The sequence below is a fragment of the Physeter macrocephalus genome, chromosome 9, assembly GCF_002837175.3.
Source record: "Physeter macrocephalus isolate SW-GA chromosome 9, ASM283717v5, whole genome shotgun sequence".
Lineage (NCBI taxonomy): Eukaryota > Metazoa > Chordata > Mammalia > Artiodactyla > Physeteridae > Physeter > Physeter macrocephalus.
In genome coordinates this window covers 2,871,600-2,895,030 of record NC_041222.1, presented here as the reverse complement: position 1 = coordinate 2,895,030, position 23,431 = coordinate 2,871,600, and the positions used below count along the sequence as shown (strand labels likewise).

The following is a 23,431-nucleotide window of genomic DNA, read 5'->3' as shown; positions in this document are numbered from 1 at the left end:
TTCACTCCCTACTTTCTTTGAAAGAAAGTACCCCAGATACGTCAGTAAAACATCCTTGTGTATGCAGGTAGGCATTCATGTGCCTGGGCGCTGGCCGTGTGCAGGCGCCGGAGCACACGTCTGTGTGAACACTCGCGCACGCGCACCTTTGGGATTATGGTCCTTTCCTTGCCTCGCCTTGGGGCATCTGTGCATGTGCGGCATGAACACACATACTGGTAACTTCACGAGTTTTGCAAATATGCAAAACATGGCCTCAGAGAATCGTGTGGCCTCGGAGAATCTTTCGCGGGGATCTAGGTAGAGTTGCCTGAGTGTGCAACTGTACATATAACTGTGTAATTTTCCAGTTTATAGGTGCACCCTCCTGCCTGGCACTGTACACTTATACTTGAAGTGCACGTGCTAGCTCTACATTCCTGCTGGCCGTGTTTTTGCCAACAAAGAGGAACGTGTGCATTTGCACACATGAGCATGACTGTGCTTGGGCATTACAAGCACACGTATATTTATGTCTGAAACTTATATAAGATTTGTGTAAAGTATGATTTTGTGCTGCCTCAATTCTATGCCCTGTAAGGTAAACTACACAGATCCTGGCTAGCCCCTTACCTCCTGTTGGCAATCAAGTCACTTCACACTAACCCGCCTCCAAAGCAGAGCCAGGAGATGGGACTCTATAACTGACTAGCTCATTCAGTTTTTCTCTACAATCACCTTTTATTTCCTAAATCCCGCTTCACCACACACCCGGGTATCGCTCCCAAGAGATTCTTGGTTGAGACTGAAGTCTGGGGGTTGGGGTGGCAGTTGGGATTTATGCGGCAGGCCAGGTTGGTGGAGAAGTGGTGCTGCCGGGCGGCAGGATGGATGCCCTTCAGTAACTGGGTCTGTGGCAAGAGGCGCCCAGCGGACTGAGAATGGGCCTGTGGTTTTTAAGAACCTCACTGATGCCTAATGTAGCTCGGAGTGGGAAAGTTTTTAAAGGGAGGAGGAGAGGGGAAAGGAAGTGATGAAAGAATCTGCTTAGTGCCTAGTATGTTCCAGGCATTTTACATCCGTGATCTCTTTCACTCATCACATCCCAGTGGAGAGGGCTTTCCTGTCCCTCACTTAAAGATCAGAAACAGGCTTAGGGAAGTTAAGTCACTTGCCTAAGGTTACACTGCAAGTAAATGGCAGAACTAGGATCCGAACCCATGCCTTTCCTAGTTCCTACAGCCATGCTCGCACCCACTCTTCCAGGCTGGAGAGAGACCGGGAAGGGCGAGGAGCTGCACGCTGGACCATTAATTGGGCCCTAGCTCACTTGAAGGGAGTTTAAGCTGACTGACCCCACTCCCCGGGAGCCACAGCTCCCACCGGTTCTTGCCTCTCTGGCTCCGCCGGGTCCGCAGGAGTCCTGCGCGGCAGTCCGCAGCCCGCGGCGCGGAGCCTGGGCCGAAGGCAGAACTCGGCGGGAAGCGGCCGAAGGCTCTCCCAGCTCTGCTCCAAGGCCTGCCTTCCCAGGCCTCCCCAGCCGGTGCCCGAGGGGCGGCTCCGGGCCGAGGGGAGACCAGAGTGAGACCTCCTCAAGCATCCTCTGGCGGCTGCGCCTTCATAGGATGGAGACGGCGGGGAAAGAGGGTTTAAATTTCCTTCCCGAAGCAATCGCAGGAAACTGTTTGTAGCTTAAAACTCTAAACCCCGCGCTCTCCCTCCTCCCTCCCGCCCCCGCCCTCCAGCCTCGCCCACCAGCTCCCACCATCTCGTCGCTCCTCTCCTCCTCTCGCTGCTCCCCTCCCTCTCGGGTCTCCCGCCTTCCCGGAGCACGCGCTGCCAGGGCCCGGGGTGCCGGGCGGCCAATGGCGCGGCGGCAGGACGTGATGTCAGGCGCGGCTGTAGAAAAGGCGCGGACGCTTGGCTGGCGCGGACTGCAGAGCCGGGGCTGGGCTCGGCGCGCTCTTGGAGAGCATTGCGCGCGGCTGGGCCCGCGGCCGGCGGCTCCTCCTCCCACTCTGCTCCTCCTCCTTTTTTCTCCTCCTCCACCTCCTCCTCCTCCTCCTGCTCCTCCACCTCCTCCTCCTCCTCCTCCTTCTCCTCCTCCTTCTCCTCCTCCTCCTCTTCCTCCTCCTCCTCTTCTTCAATTCTCCCGGTGTCTCTGCTCTGCTCGCCGGCTTCCGAGAAACCCCTACTTCAGTAGCCGACCCAGCGCTTAGGCGGGTTGCCTTGGGCTGGGGGCACATCCCGGGGAGGGGAGCGGTCCAGGCAGCTGGGCGGCCGCGGGCACCTAGTCGCTCCCGGGTGAGCCCCGACCGCAGCCGTCGCAGCCTCGGGCAGAGTTTGCGCTCCTGCTTTGCGCCGGGGGCGCCGAAGACGGGCGGGCGATGCCCGCGGCGTGAAAGCGCCCGCGGCGGGCGCTGACCTCTGCCCTGGTCTCTCGCCCCCTCCCGCACCACCCCCCCACCCGCCCCGTGCCCTTGTGACCCTGGCTTTGGCGCCGCCGCCCAGGCGCCCCGCGATGTAGCTGCCCCCGCGCCTCGGCGGGAGGCGTCCTGGCCCGCGGGCGCCCGGGGCCCGGAGCCCGGCCTGGGGGCACAGCCGAGCTCGGGCGGGGCCGGGGCCGCGGTGGCTATGCACCGGGCCCGTTAGCGCGGGGAGCGCCAGGCAGCTGAGGCGGGGGGCAAGCCCTCCCGCGGAGGAGCCGCGCCCCCGGCCCCGCCGGTCCCGCCGCGATGCTGTTCCACAGTCTGTCGGGCCCCGAGGTGCACGGGGTCATCGACGAGATGGACCGCAGGGCCAAGAGCGAGGCTCCCGCCATCAGCTCCGCCATCGACCGCGGCGACACGGAGACGGTAGGCGCACAGCTGCGGGGTCGGGGCCAAAAGCTGGGACGGGACCGGCTCGGTCTGCTCCTCTGCTCTCCTAAGTTTGGGGGCAATTTGGGGAGCGTCCTTCGTGCCGCACGGGACTGGACGCTGGGGCTCCGCGGACAGGATGCAAGGCCCGTAGCTCCCGGCTCAGGGGAAACCCGGCTGCTGGCGGAGGAGGGAAACAAGGTTGAAACCGAAATTTCAGACGCTGAGGGTGGAAGAGAGCATTTCTCCCGAAGTGGGAGCGAAGTCCTACCCGCGGCCCGATGGCTCTCTTCTCACTTCAACGGGCTCTTTGGTCGCCAGCCCCGCGCTCTCCTCCACCACTCGGCTCTGGCTGCTGGCGGCGCAGCCTGCGGCGCGGGGAAGGCGAACAAACCGGCAGCACTGGGGCTCCAGCCGACTTGGGCCTCTCCCCGCCTCCTGGCAATCGGGGTTCCCGTCCCAGCGCAATTTCAGGGGTCGAAGTCTTCTAGGCTAGCGCTTTTCGTTGTTCGCATCTTGGGCCTCCTGGCTGGCCCGACTTGGCTCGGTTAGGGCCGGGGGAGTTCAGGCTCTGGCCTGGCTCTTGTGGAAGGAGAGTCCATTCGGATCTCCATACCTGGCTCCCCCAGCCCAGCCCCAAATAGCCAGTTCCTTGCCTCAGACCTCCCTGGGGGCCCGATGAGCAGACGCTGCCCAAGCCGGGCCCAGAAGTGACCTTTAGAGGCCAAGGAGCTGGAGAACATGAGCGAAGCTTCTCTGCTTGGGAAGCAAGAGCAGCAGCCCCAGCGCCTCTGCTTCTGAGCTCTTCCTCCCCAGTTAAACCCTCTCAGCCTGTCAGTTTGGTTAGGAGAGGATTTGGATTGGGCCTGCCCTGCACTCAGAGACTTTGAGGGTGCCCATGCACCCCACTCACCATCTCCCAGGACCCAAGAGGGCCCCAGACAATGTGACAGAGGTGGTGGAGGGGCAGAGGTTGCCCCGCGATTTGCCCTGGCCTGAACCTTCGGCTTAAGGATCCAGAGATCACTGGGATTAGGGGCCAGGAGCTCCACCGAGTCTCTGGAGAGGAGTCTGTGTGGAGGGTGACTTTTAATGGTCATCTTACCCCTTTTCCTGGGGCCCAGCAGAGTGGCTCCTTTAAGAGACAGTTTGGGGGAAGCTTTTGGAGGGCTTGGCTGAAGTAGCCACTGCTGCCCCCAGTCCCCAAACACAGCATGAGCCTTTCTGGGAAAAGAGCAGAGGGGACAGGAAGGGGGAGAAGTAAGGAGGAAGATCTATCCAGGCCAGCAGCCGGTCCTGGGCCTGTGGCCGGCTTGGGCTGCATGGGCGGGCCTGGGTCCTGAGCCCCCTGGATATGGGCCTTTTGGGGTGCAGGAAGAGCACCGCACACCCTGGCAGGCACCCCGCCCCCCACCCCCGCGTTTAGGGCTAGCTGGAGCCTCGGGGGGAGCTGCGGGTGCCCGGTTCCCCGTGGCGTGGTGGCGGGGTCGCAGGCTGACGCAGGTGCTGCGGACTCGCGCCTCCCTCCCTCCGCAGACCATGCCGTCCATCAGCAGTGACCGCGCTGCGCTCTGCGCCGGCTGCGGGGGCAAGATCTCCGACCGCTACTACCTGCTGGCGGTGGACAAACAGTGGCACATGCGCTGCCTCAAGTGCTGCGAGTGCAAGCTCAACCTGGAGTCGGAGCTCACCTGTTTCAGCAAGGATGGAAGCATCTACTGCAAGGAAGACTACTACAGGTAGCCCCCACCTCGGGACCCACTGCCCTGGGCACCCAGGACCCCTCATCTCAGATGCAATCTTCTCCGGTTGCCTTCCCTCCAGTCCCAAGGGAGGGTTCCCTACCTAGGTCCTCCCGTCTCCAAGCCAGTACAAATTGGATGACATCCTTTTTAAACAGCAATTTGAGGGAAATCTTGGAAAGATCTGCGAAGTGTAGGGACCCAGAGAAAAGCAGAAAGTGTCCTCTTCTTAGCTTAGACCAAAAATAAGCTCGGGTTGGGGGTCCTCGCACCCTTCTCCCTTTGAAGTTTCTTGGGTCAACTAGAGGGAACAGAAATAGGCAACCCCCCACCCCCCCACCCCGCCAAACCCAGGCAGTCTAGGCTGGTGTGGAACAAAGTTGGAGGGAGAGCTGGGGGATTGGCTTGGGTGCATTTCCGGGTCTTTCCTGGAGATGGGAGTGAAAGCTGGCCAGGACTGAAGAACGGGAATCACTAACAGACTCCAGGTTCCTTGGTTCTCCTCTCTGGGTTTAGGGTTAGGTCTGCTTATTCTCTCTCCCTCTTTCTTTCTTTCTTTCTTCCTCTCCCTCTCTGTCTGTCTGTCTGTCTCTCTCTCTCTCTCTCTCCCCGTCTCTGTGTTTCTTACAAATTACAAATGTCTGTAGGATGCCCAGGCACTGCTGTGGAGGGCAGGATTAGAGGTTGAGGAAGGGGTAACTGGGAAGTTCCCCTTACTCCCGAGCAAAGGCTTTCCTAGGGCTTGCTCAGACTCTGGGTAAAGTCTTTGTAGGCAAGAAAATGGTTAAGGGAAACTATATTTCACGGTAGGACCAGACCTGGGCCAAAATCTAGTTCCATCTTCCCCCCATCCTCCAAGTTAAGACCTGGTTGCCAGTCTTGAGGAGTGGAGTTCCGCCAGTGGCAGCAGTGGCACTTGGAGGAGGGATATGGGGGGGTACCCAACCGTGTGTCCCCACAGTCCCTCCCTCGATGGTCCCTACAGGCGGTTCTCTGTGCAGCGCTGCGCCCGCTGCCACCTAGGCATCTCGGCCTCGGAGATGGTGATGCGAGCTCGGGACTTGGTTTATCACCTCAACTGCTTCACGTGCACTACGTGTAACAAGATGCTGACCACGGGAGACCACTTCGGTATGAAGGACAGCCTGGTCTACTGCCGCTTGCACTTCGAGGCGCTGCTGCAGGGCGAGTACACCGCGCACTTCAACCACGCGGATGTGGCAGCCGCAGCGGCGGCAGCTGCCGCGGCCAAGAGCGCGGGGTTGGGTGCAGCCGGGGCCAACCCTCTGGGTCTTCCCTACTACAATGGCGTGGGCACGGTGCAGAAGGGGCGGCCGAGGAAGCGCAAGAGCCCCGGGCCCGGGGCGGACCTGGCGGCCTACAACGCTGGTGAGTGCGAGGCGCCCCGAGCGCCCCGACGGGTTGAGGGAAAGTGCTCTGCGTCAGTGGCCAAGAGCCGAGTGAATTTCAGTGTCTTATACATGTATACTTAGAGCACTCTGGGTACTCCAGCCTTTAGCTTCCCCAGGCCCACCGGACGACCTGGCAGAAGGGACATTAGCTCCCTGGGCTCCAGCCCATGCGCTCTCGGCTGGAGCGGGAGGAGAGGGTGCATTAATGGTCTTGATGCTCTGGGTGCAGGACCACGTCGCTGAGAAATATTTTAGAAGCAGCTTTTTGGTTTGGGCCTTTTACCCACTTTGCTGTGCAGAAAGTGCAAGGATAGAGAAAACAAGGCAGAGCCGACACCAAACAGGCTCTAGGTTGGCGTGGCTGAGGGAGAGGATCTGGGGCGATGGATGAGCGAAGCAGAACGGCGGGGGTCCCAAGAGAAAGGACTGGCTGTGGCCTCGGGCACCGAGCTTGGCCTGGCCTGCGGCCGGGGTCATGCGAAGTGTCCTGAGTGCGGCAGGCTCGGGAAACTTGGGCCCAGGAGCCTTTGAGAAAAAGCGGGTCGTAGTGTCCCGCCCGATCCTCCTGCTCCGCCAGGTCTCGGTTTCCCCCCGGGGTTCTTCCTCCGAGTTCCGGGTGACAGCGGGGCGCTGGGATGAGAGCCGCGACCCTCCAAAGCCGGCGCCCCGGGTTGGGACCCAGTAGGCCTGGCCTTGCGCCGGGGTAGGGTGGAGGGCTTGTTTCGCATTTCCGGCATCTTTGAACCCCGGGTTGTTCCGGGAGAGGCTCTGCCCCCTCCCGCGTCCCTCCGCGCTCAGGACAGCTGCGGGGGTTTCTGAGGCCCGGCAAATTGAACCATTAACATCTGCCCGAAGTCTGCACGGCCGGGAAAGGTTTATGACTCCTCGGGCTTCTGAACTTGATAGAGTTTATTTGCAATTACTTTCTTTATTTCGTCTGCGACAGAATTGGATTCGGAGATTTTGTTTTCTTCCTCCTTTTCCCCTTAGTCTAATGCACAAGTGGAAACAAAACAAAACAAAAACTCTGAACTGTGCGGAGAGGGCTCTGGTGGGGAAGAAGTCAGGATTATTTTGATCTTTAAAAATCTGAGCTGGCTCGGGGCGGGGGGCGGGGGGCGGATGGGAGGCGGGTGGGGATCCCCTGTTCGCTCCAACGAAGTTGCTTGTTGGGTGATCGTGGGGTATGTGTGTCTTGGTGTGCGGAGCTGGGAGGAAAATACAGCCCCCGGTAAATGGTGAGGGGGCTGCGGCCAGGTCTGCGAGGCGGATTTAATATTTGTTGAAAGCTCTACCAGAGATGCGGCTCTCCAAAACTTCCACCCCTCGTCACCCACCACCCTGAATAGACCACACTGAGTCCAGATTAGGTCCCCCCAAACAAAGCCGGTCTACTTATCAAGTGGGGTCGGCCTCCAGTAGGAAGCAGCAGGCGGGCTGGGCCACAGGGCGCGTGGTGGTTGGGAGCGGGATTATGTTTTCCCGGGCAGACAGGTTCACAACCCAGTTTGCAACTGAAAGGTAGGAGGTACCGAGGTGTATTTGTGCTTTTTGCTGCTCCGCCGCCTTCCCTGGCGAGGCCGCGCCGCACCGAGCAAGATGTGGCTGGAGGCTGAGTTTCAGAGGATCTGGGACCTCTACGAGACTTCCCCAAGCATGCCATCTCGTCATTTTCTCTTTGGCCCCTCTCTTCCTTTTTTTTCCTTTCGGCTCTCTAGGCTCCACTTTCTCTCTCTGCGTGCGTCTCCCGTTTCTCTGTTCCTGTCTCTTTCTCTGCGACGCTCATGTCTCTGGCCTTGGCCAGGGCTTAACCGCGCACTGCGTGCCGCCGGTGGCTTTGCGGCTCGCTTACTCGGGGCTCCCGGGACTAGGTTGGGAAAAGGGGGAGCCTCCCTGGCCGCTCCCGCCCGGCCAGGCCTCCCCCGGTCTGGCTGCTGTCCCCCTCCCTCCCCTCCCGGCGCTGGCAGGAGAAAAATGGCCGCAAGGTGGGCCGCGGGGCCGCTGGGACTGGAAAGAGGGCCCCGTGGAGGGTGAGATTTCGGAGGTGTGTCCGGGCAAGTGTGCGTGCGCGTGTGCGCGTGCTTCTGACTGTGAGGACTCGAGCTTGTTTGTGTGACAGTCCCGCACCCAGGGGCCCAGCCACACGGACCCCCTGCAAAGCCCATCGCTGTGGGGGACAGTCCGGTGGAGGAGCGGCGGCACCTCACTACAGCGCGGTGAGCTCGGGCAGAGTGGCGAGGGGGCGCCGTCGGTGCGCCCGGCCCTTCGCTTAGGGAAGGGCAGTCAGAGCGGCGGGGCCGCAGGGTCGGAAAGTCCTTCCGGGGCGATGGCTGCCGCGGGCCTCCTCTGGCTGCCCCTCTGGTCCGAGAGCGCAGCCCAGGTCCCGGAGGCGGAACTGAAACCTACCCCACCCCGGAGCGTGGCTGCCCGCCGGCCGGGGTCGCGGACAAGGCTGCCGGAGCCCGCGAGGGGCCCGGGCCGCACGCTTTGCGCCCGGGTTTGCGCGCCGCGGCCACGGGAGTCCCGCGCGGACCGGCCGGATGCCCGGGCCTCCCCCAGACCCAGCTTTCTGTGTGTGTGTGTGCCTGGCGGCGTAATTACTGATTTGATTCCAATCCATTATTTAGACAATTGAACCTACAATCTAGTCTTTAGTAAAATGAGGCGAAGTCAGATTTGATTACAGGTTCAGTCCCAGCGACAAGAGCTCGAAACCCGATGGGTTAATAACAGATCACGAGTAAATTATTCATGATTTTACGAGCTCTTTAGCTCCATTGAATCGGCCTAATTGAGAGGAAAAAAAAAAAGGAGAGAGAAAGCTTGGTCCTCCCCCTCCCCTCGTCCCCTTGCTCCTCCCCGGACCCGATCCTGGGGAACCGCGATCCGTCTGGGGAGCTGGGGGCGAGAGTGCGGGGCCTGGGGCACCGACCAAATCTGGGCTCAACAGCCTCTTTGCCCCCAGCGCAGCCCCCTGCCCTAGCCGCTGACCGGCCTCGGCCTCCCTGCCTTGGGCCGACTCCTTTTCTGCCCTCCTCTCCTTTTCCCCCTTTCCCCCCTTTCCCCTTTTCATCACTCCCCAGCCTGTAACAGCTTCGAAAAAGCCACCCCACAGGGACCCAGTCTCCCTGAGACCTGGGATTCAGTTCCTTGGCCTGGACCCTCCACCACACAACATCCCTACTATTTCCAGGCCTCGCTGTCCCCTCAGGCTCTCTCTGTGTCTCTCCTGGTTTCTTTCTGTCTTTGTAGCTGTCTCTCTCTGGTTCTCTCCATATCCACTGCTTTCTTTTCCTCTGCCTCTTCTCTCTTTTTTCCTGGCTCTGTCCATTTTCCCTCCCTACCATCTCTCCTTTTCTCTCCTTTCTCTCTGTCTTTCTACATCTGTCTCTTTCTTTCCTTTCTCTGCCCTTTCTTTCTCCCTCCCCCAACCACCTCCCCCCATCTAGGCCTCACTCAGGGCACATCCCTTGGGTTCGTGGGGCGCCAGGGTCCCCATGGAGCTCATTAACAGCAGCAAGGCCCAGGCAGGGGCTGGGCGGAGGAATGGACCCAGAGATCCCCTGTGGGGAGGCCTGCCCCCCGCCTCCCGTGGAGCTGGCGACTAGGGGCAAGAAGAGGGTTGCTCCCCACAGCGGGGGCAGGGCAGTTTCCATGGATCCCATTTGGAGTCATTCTGTGATCCCCTTTAAATTGCTGGATCCCCGTTCTTCATTTTGAGCACTCTCAGTGGGAGTAGCCCGGCTGGAGGACTTGGGTGCCTGGGTGCCTATGGGAGGAGCCCTTAGGAGGTGTAGCCACTTGCTGACAACTCCTAAGTTAGGGACAAGACCAGCATCTTGTGAATTTTTTCTGCAAGGGACCACTCCTCACTTGGGCAGGGGAGGAGTAGGTCACCAGGAGAGCAGGAATACTTCTGAGGTAGTATTTCCAGATAAAATGCAGGACTCCCAGTTAAATTTGAATTTTGGGTAAATGACAAGTAAATTTTTTTACTGTAAGTGTATCCCATACAACATTTGAATTTTAAATAAACAATGAATAATTTTTTAGTATGAGTGTATACCATGCAATATTTGAATTTTAGGCAAACAGCAAATCAGTTTTCAGTATAGGTATGTCCCATGCAATATTTGAGACATCATACTAAAAAATTGTTCATTGTTTATCTGAAATTCAAATTTAACTGGACAACCTGTATTTTTATTTGCTAAATCTGCAGCTCTATTATGGGCATGTGATGGGACAGGAGATATATTCCCAGTTGCCCACTTTCGGGGGAATGAATTAATCTCCTATGAGGCATTCCCCAAAGTAAGACCTTATGTGTGGGATGGCTCAGGATGTATTGCGGGGATCTTGGAGAGGGGTCCTGCGTGTCCCCATCAGCCACCAGGTTGCTAAGCAACTTTCTGAGGCCCAAGTTTTCCATCCCTGTCCCCCACCCCAGTGCCTTCCGGGCATTGGCAGGCCCAGCTGGGCCCCTTCTGGATGGGGACGGGCTCCCCAAAGAGTCATGCTTCATCTTTGCCTGCTTTTGTGGTGTAGGGGAAAGAAACAGCAAGGAGGCAAGCACTGCAGTGTTGAATCTAGGCTCAGCCATAACCAATGGTGTGGCTTTATTTCCCTTAGCTTTAGTTTTCTCATCTCTAAAATGGGGTGAATAGCAGTAGCCACCTCTTGGAGCAGTAGTGAAGCCCTCCTCCCCCCATGTATGTAGAGCCAAAGGCATACCCTGGGTGTGGCATACATGTTAATTTCTTCCTCCAGCTTCCTTCCCTTTTGGTTAGAACTTTGCCACTCCATGAGATTTCCAAAGATCGCTTAACCTCCCTGCCTCATTCACCTCATTTGTCAAACTGGGAAACAACTGCCTCATAGGGCAGGGGTGAGGATTAAGCTGCAAAATACAATTTCCAACCTTCGACCCAGTGCCTGCGGCCCAGGGCTAAGGGATCGTGCAGTACCTTTGGTTGTAGGAACTGATGAGGGAGAAATGAAAGTGAGTGGAGAGTATGGAAAGTGAGTTAAAGTCTGTGACTTCCAGGTGCCTGCCCCGGACACTGTGTGGGGGGAAGGGGCAGGGGAGACTGGAGACTGCTTTCCTCCTTAGGGAGTGCAGGGAGAAACGGGAAGATCATGGGCCTGCCGTCCGCAGTCAAGTGACTTCCCTTTCGGAGGCTCAGTTTCAATATCTGTAAAAAGGGGGAAATAATGCTTGGCTCAAAGGGTTGTTTTGAGGATGAAAATGTGCATGTAAAGCCCTTTAGCACATCTTGTGGGGTTGAATGTCATTGACAAGTTGTAGCTGTTGTTATTATTACTATTATTATTGTAACATGATAGCTCCGAATGGTTTTTAGATTCTCCTAGAGCTGGGTTTGAATCCAGCATTTCCTAGCTGAGTGACCCTGGGCAGATGGCTCTCTCAACCTCAAACTCCCCTATAAATCTATAAAATGGGATCTCTCCATCTCAGCGGGGTGCGGCACCCGCCGTGTGGTCCTGAGGCTAGAAACATTTGGCGAAGCGTGGGGTGGGTGTGGACTTGGCAGTGTTGCGGGGGTCCGGGCCAGGAGGTTCACCTGCTGCCTCTGCGTTCCTTCCCCAGCGCTGAGCTGCAACGAGAACGATGCGGAGCACCTGGACCGCGACCAGCCGTACCCGAGCAGCCAGAAGACGAAGCGCATGCGCACCTCCTTCAAGCACCACCAGCTTCGGACCATGAAGTCTTACTTTGCCATTAACCACAACCCCGACGCCAAGGACTTGAAGCAGCTCGCGCAAAAGACGGGCCTCACCAAGCGGGTCCTCCAGGTCAGCCGGGCCGGGGCTAGGGGTGAGGGCGTCTGTGGCGTCAGGACGTGGGGTGGAATCCCACAATGGCCGTGGGCCCTGGAAGGACCTTCCGCTCTACGTCCGCCTCTTTATCTTTCTCTGTTCTCTTTCTCTATCTCTTCAGTCTATCTCTAGCTGTATTTCAATCTTTTTTTTTTCGATTCTAACTTTGTCTTCTCTCCTTCAAGTTTTGTCCCTCAGTGTTTCTGTTTTGTGTCTGTGTGTCCCTCTGTCCTCTTTGTCTACACACTCAGTCTCTTTTCTTTCTTGTAAGCAATTCTTAGTTGCTATTTTTTACCCGTGACACTCAAATATGTTCATGTTGTAAAAGGTTCAAGCATTTCAGTTAAACCAGAGCTTCCCCCCACCCCCCACCGGCAACCTTGGCCCCTTAAACCAGGATACCCATCCAAGGCACCTGCTGTTAGCCGTTGCTCCTTCTTCTTGCTCCTCACTTGCTCTCTCTAGTTTCTCTCTCTCTCTCTCTTTTTTTTTCTTGTCTCTCCCTAGATTTACCTTCTGTTTCTTTGTTGTTTCTCAGACTCTCCCAGAAGCAAGGTTTGTAAGGGAGAGGGATTAGGGCAGATCCCCTGGGTGGAAGTAGATGGGTGCCTCTGAAAACAAGCAGCATTGCACTTGTATGTGAGGGTGCTTTCTTGATAGAGAGGATCCAGAGCTTTCACCAGATTTCCTAAGGGTCTGTCCACCACCCCCAAAATGTTAAGAACCCCATTTGGGGATACAGGCATCCCAGCTGCCTGTATGACCCAAACTTGTGGCAGAGCCTTGGGTCACCACTTTTTAAATCTTCAGCTCCTCCTCTTACTCGTTTCATGGTCCTGGGCAAGTCACCTAACTCCTCTGAGCCTCAGTTTCCTTATATGTGAAATGGGCACAAGAAATTACACTGAAGGCTTATTGGAGGAGCAATTGAGATAATGTAAGTGCCCATCACAGTAGCTGACAACCGCTCAGTGGATGGTAGCTAGGATAACATTAACTAGATTAATCAGTTAACTGATATTAACTAGTGTAAACAATTATTCTGGTGGCTGGACTTCAGTTTCCCCATCTGTACAATAAGGTGGGAGACTATCTCCTTTTACAGCTAGTTTAACCAATTTATTCCTCAGAACGTGTGACTGTAGGGATAGCGACGCGCACTTTTGGGTAAGAAAATCGAGATGAAGTGAGTTGACTATGGTCCCACAGCAGGAGTGGTGCTGGGATTTGAGTGCAGGCCAGTCCGACCGACCCCCTGGCCCCAAGTCTTTGAGGACTGAGGGCCCGGGGGTGGGTGGCGACACCGAGTGGGTGAGGGTGATGGTGACGACACCGAAGGCTGTGAAGCCACCCTAAGTTTTCTTGCGAGTCTGTTAGGTTGGTTTTTGTTTTTTGTTTTTTGCGGTACGCGGGCCTCTCACTGCTGTGGCCTCCCCCGTTGCGGAGCACAGGCTCCGGACGCGCAGGCCCAGCGGCCATAGCTCACGGGCCCAGTCGCTCCGCGGCATGTGGGATCTTCCCGGACCGGGGCACGAACCCGCGTCCCCTGCACCGGCAGGCGGACTCCCAACCACTGCGCCACCAGGAAAGCCCTGTTAGAACTTTTAAAAAAGCATTTTGGAGGTGACATTGGTGGCGGGATGGGACTGTGACGCGGGCGAGGGTCCGCAGATCTCCGGGAAGCCTGGAGTCCGGGCCCCCAGGCCGGCTGGGCCCGGCTGCCAGCCCGGCGCACTGCGACGGGGCTGACGCAGCTTGGTCTCACGCGGGCTCAGTGACGTAGCGAAGGGAGCTGAGGGCACGCCAATGAGACGCCGATGCGCCTCTCTGGGCCCGCCCCCCGCCCTGGAGCTCCGCGCGGGCCCCGCCCCTCCTGTTTGGGATCCGTTTTGCCCAAGGTGCCTCTGACCAGGGCTCGAGAAGAGGCGACCCGTTGGGGTCTCAGATCCCGCTGGTCCGTTTTCCTCCGATTTTTCCTTTTGGGGATTAGGTCGGGCGACTCTCCTTGGCGCCCTCTCTGTTCCTAAGCCCTGGGCGAATTTGGACGGAGGATCTGTGTTTGCCGCCTTTTCAATGGTTAGTAGTCTTTCCTCTCTCTAGATGCCCTTATGGTGAGTTGGTGGGGGGAGAGGGATCCGTGAAAAAAGCCCTAAGAGCAGGCAGGGGCAGGAACAGGGGCTTGAAGTCAGGCAGAGCTGGGTTCCGTTCTGCCTGTCTACTCACCGGCAGTGTGTCTTGCACAAATTAGTTACCCTCTCTGAGCCATAGCTTTCTCATCTGTAAAATGGGCACCGTTAGGGCACATACCTCGCCAATTATCCAGATTAAGTGAAATAAAGAGTAAATGTCCATGGTTGGGTCTGAATCTGGAGTGGGGAGCCGATCTCTGCTGGCCTTGGTAAGGCAGGAAGCTTGATTTAGGAACACATTGGATTTCCAGCATAGTTATCTCTCATTCTTTCATCTGACCAAATAGCTATTGGCACCAGGCCCTGGGGACACAGAGGTGAATGAACCACAGTCCTGGCCCTGAAGAAATTCACCTATCAGGTGTCGAGACAGACCCACAATCAGTTTCCCCATAGTGTGATCAGTCGGGAGGGAGTTTCTATGGGAGACCAGGGGAGAGACCAACTACCTACCCTGTGTGTGAGGAAGGGTTCATCTGTGTGACCTGGGTCTAGACTTGCCCTTCCTCCCCTAGAATCTTGAGCCAGGGCTGTTCACACCTGCATGCCCTCTCCACCATGGGGACTCAGAAAAGCCAGGGCATGGGACTAGTTGAGAGAGAGAATCACTAATAGAAGCACTAATCAATAAATGTTTGAGTGTTCTACTATGTGTCTACCATGTGTTGAAAGACTCATGAAGTACATTTGCTCATTGAGTCCTCACTATCAGGCATCATGATCCCTTCTCCTCCACTGTACAGATGAGAACATTGAGGCCCAAATGATTTCCACTTGCCCCAAGTCACACTTTGCTCGTAAGTAGCAGAGCTGGATCCAAATCCAGGCACATCTGATCAGTGGGCATTGCTCTTTCTCCTCTAAGCCAACCCAGCAGTGACAGCCTCTGAGTGTGAGTATCATTTATGGCCTGTACGTTGTTGGGGTGAGGGCAGTCATACCCACAGGAGACATCAGACCCCTGTTCTCCCTCCTCCCAGACCTCCCAATCTCCTGCACAAATGCTTAGTATTCCCTAACAGCACAGCAGCTCATGATTATGCAGCAGTTTGCAAAGCATTGTCTTTCCAGCCACTCATCTTCCTTACCTTAATATTTTCCTGCCCATTTTACAGATGAGAAGCTTAAGAACTAGTGAGATGATGTGATTTACTTGAGGACACAGGAGCCAGGCATTGGCAGGGTGGGGCTCTCTCCCAGGTGTTCTGACTACTGATGGGCCAGCTGGGGGAGATGGGATGGGGGCAGTTTGGGGCGAGGCAGCTGGTGGTGTGGCTTTGGAAGGTAACATATAGATTAAAGTCCTTTCTGACATAACAACAATGTGATTTGGGCACTTTAACTTCTCTCAGAGCCCAATTCCTTGTCTTTGAAGTGGAGATAATAATAGTTTGTACCTTGAGGATTCCTGAGGATTGAGACAATGAATGGGAAGGCTCCAGCATGGCGCCTGCTGGTACAAAGTAGACAAAGTAGGTGCCCATGAAATGGCTTCTCATCACTGGCTACACAAGCTTAATTGTGCTAGGCCTTGGGTGCCCCCTGCAGGTTGTGGTCCACCTCGACCCTGAGGAGAGAGTGCAGGGCGGGGCAGGTTGAGGTTGAGGCTGTGTTCCCAGAAGTGGATGATGTAGGGTGTGTGTGTGTGTGTATGTGTGTGTGTGTGTGTGTGTGTGTGTGTGTGTGTCTAGGGATTCTAAGCTGTTACTGAATCTGTAATGCATAAGCATCAACATGGCAGGCCCGGGATGCAGTATCCCTGCTGGAATTTGGAGCTGATACGAGGTCAAGACTCAGCCCTCCCACTTACTCTCTGAATGGTCATGAGCAAGTGACTTAACCTCTCTGAGCTTCAGCTATAAAATGAGGATGATAACAGTGCTTCACTAGGTGGTTGCAAGGAGTAAATAAGATGACATAAAGTGTAATTTATAAAGTATATATGAGGGACTCAATACATATTAATTTCATACACGTTTACCTAGTAAGGTTCAGTCTACCATCCCCTTTTGCACACATTTAAAAATTTTAATTATCTTCATTTTGCAGATGAGGAAACTGAGGTTCAGAGAGGCTTAAACCCTTGCACTGAGTCTCACAGCTAATAAGTGATGGGAGGAGTCAAGCCCAGATTGGTCTGATTCCACAGCTCTTTCCAATATGGCACAGTTTAGGGATTGTGATTCTCAGCACCCTCTCCCCTTGGATGTAGCTGCCGAACGCAGCAGGACAGATGGGGGACAAGGGGAGGAGTGAGTCATAGATGCCATGTCTTGGTAGGAAAGCAGGAATTCTGTTGTAAAGCCCTAGGGGCGTAAAAAGTGCTCAAAATTGTCACCACCAGCAGCAGCATGACAATCACAGTACTCACTTGTCACCAGTGGGCAAGGTGACCGGGAGACAGAATGGCCCCTTGGACCGAAGTCCGTTAAGACATTAAGCTTTACCAGTTCTTGGAGAGCATTGCTCAGCACATCCATGCGCCTCTGCATTGCCTCTCTTCCTTCCTGGGGAAGGATTAGGAAGGCAGAATATTAAGGTGCCCTAGGCTGGGGAAGGGGCTGGTGAGCTGTTGGATTTGGATGGGTGAACATCTCCTTAGGGGTTCCCAGTGTGACTTTGAAGGAAAATACATTTTAACAGCCAGCAGTTTAAAAGTATTCTTCAGATGACCAGTTAGTCATCATGAACCTATGTGAGAACTCAAGAACTGAGGACACTAGCTTTCCTCCGTTCACTCACTTCAACAAATACACTGACCTGCCATGTTCTGGGCGGGGCATGAGGTACTGAGGATTCAGTGGTGACCCTGGCAGTGAACAGGCCCGGCTGGAATGTACAGTCCACAGGGGAGACAATGTCCAGCAAGGTATTGTATAAATAATTAAAATGGTGATAAGATTGACCTCTATATTTTTCTGTATATTTGAAATATCTCATAGTAAAAATATCTTTAAATGATTCCAGGGCCAAATAAGTTTGGGAAATGCCAAAGATTGACTGCGTCGTTCTCTTAGAGATCAGAGCACACTGACATTAATACGGGCATTGAGAAATCTTGAAGAGATTTAACTTTGTCTAGTCCAACATTTCCCAAGTGTGTTTGGCCACAGAACCCTTATTTAACTCTTGACAAAAATAGAATAGAAGAAGTGCTAGGATGGAAAAATATAGGGGTGCAACAAGAGCATAAACACGGGGACCTGACCTGGGGAGGGAGGTGGTCAGGAGTGGCTTCCCTGAGGAGGTGAGGTTTAAACTAGGACTTCAGTTCATTGAGCCTCAGCTTCCCCACCTGTAAAATGGGGAGAGTGAGAATTGTTCTGCATGTCATTTGCACAGGGCTGTACAGAGTGTTTGATCTAGTCATGGATGGTTGAAGTTGGATGGAATTTCATAGGTGATTTGGCCCAAATCTCTCCATTTAGAAGAGAGGAAACTGAAGCCCAGAGGGGTGGAGTGACTTGTTCAAGGCCCCAGAGCAAAGTAGTTGTAGCCCTGGAACTGGAACTAAGGGGTCCTGATATCCAGTCCACTGCTCATTATTTTTTATTCTTTAAAGAAAACTTTCTTTCTTTAAAGTTTATAAAATAATAGAACCACCAAACAGGCAGGTTAGAAAACTAGGGGGGAAAATTACCCATATGAAGACACAGGAAACCAGTAATCCAGGTGTGCAGTTTGGAAGTTAAGTAGTGGGTAGGGGCGTGGGCCCAGCTTGCTGGGATGTACATCTCATCTCTGCGTCTTTGGCTGAGCTCTGGGCCTCAGTCTCCTCACCTGATGATAATATCAGTGCTGACCTTGTAAGGCACTAACAGGAGTTCATATGTGTAAAATCCTTAGAACTTTGCTTAGACGTTGCCTTCTGAGTGAATAATATTCGTCGTTATTATTTGCTTTATGAAGTTGCAATACCAGAGGATGTCATTTTGTTATTCTTTTTTTCCTCACATAACATTCGTCACAAGACATTTCCTCTGCGACTGCGTGGAGTGGCTGTGTCGTGACTTCCACTTGTCCCATCTGGTCGGATGCTTTGGATGCAGCCATTGGTTTTGATGTCATAAAAAGAAACCGCCAGTGGACATTTTTGGGCTTGAAGCGTTTGTATTTTGGCTGGTTTCCTTAGTGGCCCTGGAGGGGATCTGTGGGGCAGAGTGGGTTTCCCACTGGCCCTCCTGGTCTCCTTGATGAAAGAATCCTGGGAAAGGGGATTTGCGAGGCAAAGCTCAGCCTTCAGGGCCGGGGGAGTCTGAGGAGGAGCCATGTAACCATGTGGGCTTCCTCCTCCACCCAGGACCTACTGGGGATCCCCTGGGCACCTGACTGAGGCACTCCCTGGAGATGAAGAGAAAGGGCTGTCAGTTTAAGAAGATGGGTGGGTAGAGCAGATCATCTTCCTTGTTGCAGCTGCCAGAGAATCACAGCCTGTCAGCACCCCAAGAGGCCATAGAGATCATATGGTGTGGTCCAACTCCCTTGTTGTACAGGTAGGGAAACTGAGGCAGACCCAGAGGTAAGGGTGGCAGAACCAGAGCTGGAAGCTACAGCCTGTGCTCTTTCCACTACATCGTAGTTGCTTCTGTGTTTATTCACTCACTCATTCATTCATTCATTCATTCACTGACTCACTCCGGATCATGTGGTAGGGAAAGCATGGACTTTTTTTTTTTTTTTTTTGGCGGTACGCAGGCCTCTCACTGTTGTGGCCTCTCCCGTTGCGGAGCGCAGGCTACGGACGCGCAGGCTCAGCGGCCATGGCTCACGGGCCCAGCTGCTCCGCGGCATGTGGGATCTTCCCGGACCGGGGCATGAACCCGTGTTCCCTGCGTCGGCAGGCGGACTCTCAACCACTGTGCCACCAGGGAAGCCCAAGCATGGACTTTTTATGGCAGATAATCCTGGATCCTAATCTCAGTTTGGCCTCTGTGTGACCTTGGGCAAGTGACTTTGCCTCTCCAAGCCTCTCTGGTTTTAAATCTATAAAGTGGGGATAATGGTAGTACCTCCCTACTTGGCCTATCATGGAGATAACCTGTGACCGTGCATGTTAGAGGATGGCCGGGTGGGTGCCCGGCATGAAGAGGTCTGTAAATGTTATCTGTTAGTATTACTATTAACTCAATGCATGTGACTGATTCTTAATCTTTGCCAGTCTCTCTGCCATATCCCCAGGGATATAAAGATGACTTAGACAAGGTCCCTGTCCCAACAACCTCTTGGGAGGGGATTTTTTTTGAAATACCCAGGAGAATTCTGGTGATGCCTGGCTTAAGGTGAGGAACAAACTCCACACAAACCCCCGCAGCAGCTGGCTTTTAGTTGAGTTGTTGACTTTCATCCACCAGATTCCCAGCGCCTCAGATTCAGTAAAGCAGAGAAGGCAGTTGTGGAAGATGGTGTCATTGTTTACAAACCTCTGTTGGGGCAATGCCAGAGAAATAGCTAACAGCCAGCAACTAACTGTTCCAGCCCTTCCCAAGGGCTTGGGCGATGCACTGCCCCCCAGGGCTTCCCGCTCCTGCTACCACTTGGAGAGTCAGGCCCACAGGACGCTCACAGGGCCACACATGCTCAGGACAGGACGGTGGCAAGAGCGTCACAGCTCCAGGCTTCCTCGTCCCCAATCTGCAGTGTTGCTTTGGGGAAGTCACCTCTTCTCTCTGAGGGTCTCTGGGGGCTTTCTCCATCATTTTCTCCATCAGTCATTCTCTGGGCCAGACGGACACAGAGTCCCACCTCTGTAGATTTCTGCAGGCTGGGCAGGGAAGGAGCCCCCATCACAAGAAGTGCCTATCGAGGCTGGTCTTAGAAGCACTGTACTTATTTGCAAGCCCCCAGAAGAGGTGATGGGCTTGCTTTGGGCAAAGGCCAGGGAAAATGTGCTTTCTTCCTGGAAAGATCCAGCGGGAGAGAGCTTTGTTTCCCGACTTCACAGGGTCTGCATCTCCCTCCTTACTCCAGGATTCTAAAGGCTGTGCTTTTTAATTGAGCCCAAGTTGTATCAGGCCACCAAAAAGAGGGTTTGGGGCCACAGGCCCCTGTAGCTGGGGTGGTCCCCAGGGGAGGGTGGGGCCGAGGGCTGGCCCTTCCCATCCCTGTCTGAGACACTGGGAAGACAGGAGACACAGGCGCACCTGGAAAGATGCAGCTGGACACCCTAGAATCTGTTCAGTTCCCCAAGGCCCTCTGTTTTACTGGGAGGCTTCCGGCGAGTGTTTTCTTCACGCAAAGGGAAGGGAAGGGGCCCTGCCCTTTGGGCTTTTTTCTCTGGGAGATACAACCTCCCACCCCAGCCCCCAACCCTCCTCCCCCCAGATTTTCTTGGCTTCTCCCAAAGTACTTTGAGGACCTCGGGGTACAGTGGGATCTCTCTGTGCAGTTCGATGGGTGGGCATACCGGCTGGGGGGTGCTGTGTAGATAAGTATCGATGCTTCGTGTGTACAGGCTTGTGTGCAGTGGTGTGGGTGCGGATGTGTGCATGTGTCGGTGCTCAAGGTAAAATGAAAGCAAACCCTTATTCTCTCTCTTGGGCATTCTTTTCACACCGAGCTCAGTAACTGGGCCCCCCACCCCACCTCCCTCGTAAAGGATACTGGGACATGGCAGGTCGGGAGAGGGAATCTTTCATCGGGCAGCTCTTCCCATTCTGTCCGCTCTGCCCTGAGACCTGAAACTCGGTGGTCCAGGATGCTGGCGGCTTCTCCAGCAGATAGTGGTGGGGGTTAGGAGCTGCGTCTTTTTCTTCCTCTTAGTAACTCTTTATTGACTGATTCCTGTGTGTTCTTTACATTGTTCTGGTATTTCCCAGACTTGCTATGAAAAACTTGAAAAATGGTACCCACAAGAATTTGTGGGATCTCCTGCCCGCTTAAAGGCGACTGCCAAAAAAACGAACCTCTCAACCATGGTGAAAAATGATCGAGACTTGGTTTCTGTGAATCTCCCAGAACGGAATAGAAATGATATGTGAGCCACATATGTAATTTTACATGAAAAACCTTCCAGTAGTCACATTAAAAAAGCAAAAAGAAACCTGTAAAATTAATTTTAAGGATATATCCTGTTTGGCCCAATATGTCCAATATGTTGTCATTTCAACATGTAATCAAAATAAAAATTACCATCGAGATATTCTACTTCCTTCAAATCTGATGTGGTTCTCACCTATAGACCGGCCATCTTGGGGCTAGCCACATTTCAAGTGCTGGGTGGCCACATGTGGCTAGTGGCTACAATACTTGAGAAACTTCTAACAGAAGGGGAAACCCAGTAAGAGGCAATTCGAGGAAAGGACATTTTTATTGTATTAACAATAAAAATACAAAACAATATATTGCCAGCCCAACTTTTTAATGCACGCCCACCCACACCGCCCCCCCCCCCCCACATTCCGGCATAACACCGATTGGCATCTCTGAGTTAAACAGTCCGGGGGCATTCTCTGCCTTTCTTCTCCTCGTCCTGCCCGCCTTCCTCTGACCAGCCCTTCCCTCTCCCCCACGCAGGTCTGGTTTCAGAACGCCCGGGCCAAGTTCAGGCGCAACCTTTTACGGCAGGAAAACACTGGCGTGGACAAGTCGACGGAGGCGGCACTGCAGACGGGGACGCCTTCGGGACCGGCCTCGGAGCTGTCCAACGCCTCGCTCAGCCCCTCCAGCACGCCCACCACCCTCACAGACTTGACTAGCCCCACCCTGCCGACTGTGACGTCCGTCTTAACTTCTGTGCCTGGCAACCTGGAGGGCCACGAGCCTCACAGCCCCTCGCAAACGACTCTTACCAACCTTTTCTAATGATTCTCGGTCCCCTGCCCCCGCCCCACAATTTCTTTAAAAAAGAAATTATCTTTAGTTGAATTCCAAGTGTATTTTAAAATAGAGGCTTTGAGCAACTAACTAACCACATTTTAGGATCTCGCCTGGAAAATGAGGAAGAAAATAACTACGCCCCTTGCTGACACAGCGGTGTGGACTGGAATTACTTGGAAGATCTATCTGCAACACAACATTTGTGTCACTGTACAGTTTTGTGGACTGAGCGAGGAAAAACAACAAATAATTTAAGTTGGCTAGAGCTTCTGTATTTTCAAAGACTGCCACGTGCCTTAGGAATACTGTTTTATCTCCATACTTTGGATGACTTGTTCATTTTTCTCTCCCTCTTTTTCTCTCTGTATATTTATGACCAGAGCAAAAATGTAAAAAAAAAAAAAAAAAAAAAAAAGTTTGTTACTTTGAATAGTCCTAAAAAAGAAAAAAAAAGGAAAAAAATCAAACCCCCTCCAACAGTCGCTTTGTTGTTTTAGAATTTTAAGGTGGAAGTCTGTTCAAATATCAGAATTTGTAAAATCTAACCAGTAATAAAACCACTTACTGAAACTAGCTGGTGCCACTGCTGTTTAGAGGTGTGCCAAATTCACAGGACTTAAGAGTCTTACTGAAGCCCAGAGATCAATTCCAAGGTCTTCCCCTATTTATAATATTTATTTATAATAATTTATAATTATTTATAATATTTGCGGGGACCCTCTTTTGTGCCAGACTTTGGGCTGCTTGTTGGGATCCAGAGATGAAGTAGACACAGTCCCTGCCCTTAAGGAATTTAGAGTGGAGGCAGAGACAGACAAGAGATCATCTTAGCACGTGTGCTATGTGCTAAGTGGGGAGCATGGAAGCAAAATACCATTCATTCATGCATGTGTTCTTTCAAATATTAAATAAGCACGCCCTGCTGGATCCTTTGACAAAGCTCAGAGGTCATTACACCTGCCTCTTCTGCTCTTCTCTGGGCTGGAAGGGTATGTCAGGCAATGAGGGAGGCCTTTCCCCATGAGGAGTGAATGCTGTCACCAAAGGGCAGCGTAAGCTCTAGTTTTCCTAATATAAGACACAAAATTTCAAAATCTTCCAAGAGGGCAAAACCAAATGAATTTGGTTCCTTTACTAAAGCTTCAGGTAATCTCAGAAACCCAGAGAAAAGATGTATCCAGAGAGGATGGAGGATGAGAGCCAGGCAGAATGAGGTTGGAATCTCTACCGTTGAGCATTGTGAGCTGAAGGAAGTCATTTCACCTCTCCAGGCCCGTTTCCTCAGCTGGAAGGTGACAGTCGTGACCTTTATATGACAGTTGTAGTGAGGGTGAAGTGAGGTGTGTCGAAGGGCCCAGCGGAGGAGCTCAATATATTTTATGGAATGACAAGTGACACGTCAGGACCTTGCAGGTGGAGAGCAGGAATGTGTGTATCCAGGCACTGCCTGTCATTGCTGGATGCATCAAGCAGGTGTGACGTCTGTCCACTGAGCATCTTACACCCCTCATTTCTTGCCCTGAGCCCTACTGCAGGGTACTCTGTTACCAGCTTGATCGAATGCCAGCCGTCGTCTAGCAAAATGCCCCACGGTG

The 23,431-nt window shown here is 53.8% G+C and overlaps 1 protein-coding gene across 1 annotated transcript; it reads left to right on the top strand.

Moving 5' to 3' along the window:
* The first annotated feature begins 2,636 nt into the window (after positions 1–2,636).
* On the top strand, positions 2,637–22,408 carry LHX2 (LIM homeobox 2). Its single transcript, XM_024126453.2, has 5 exons — positions 2,637–2,834; positions 4,374–4,576; positions 5,565–5,968; positions 11,603–11,808; positions 21,534–22,408. Exons 1-5 carry the CDS (start codon positions 2,715–2,717, stop codon positions 21,819–21,821), a joined length of 1,221 nt encoding a protein of 406 aa, XP_023982221.1. The 5' UTR covers positions 2,637–2,714; the 3' UTR covers positions 21,822–22,408.
* The last annotated feature ends 1,023 nt before the right edge of the window (positions 22,409–23,431 follow it).

Excerpts from the sequence above, each read along its gene's own strand:
- LHX2 (XM_024126453.2), top strand. The coding sequence starts at position 2,715 with ATGCTGTTCCACAGTCTGTCGGGCCCCGAGGTGCACGGGGTCATCGAC. Across the intron at positions 2,835-4,373 it reads ACCGCGGCGACACGGAGACG|ACCATGCCGTCCATCAGCAG; the intron begins GTAGGCGCACAG and ends CTCCCTCCGCAG. Across the intron at positions 4,577-5,564 it reads TGCAAGGAAGACTACTACAG|GCGGTTCTCTGTGCAGCGCT; the intron begins GTAGCCCCCACC and ends TGGTCCCTACAG.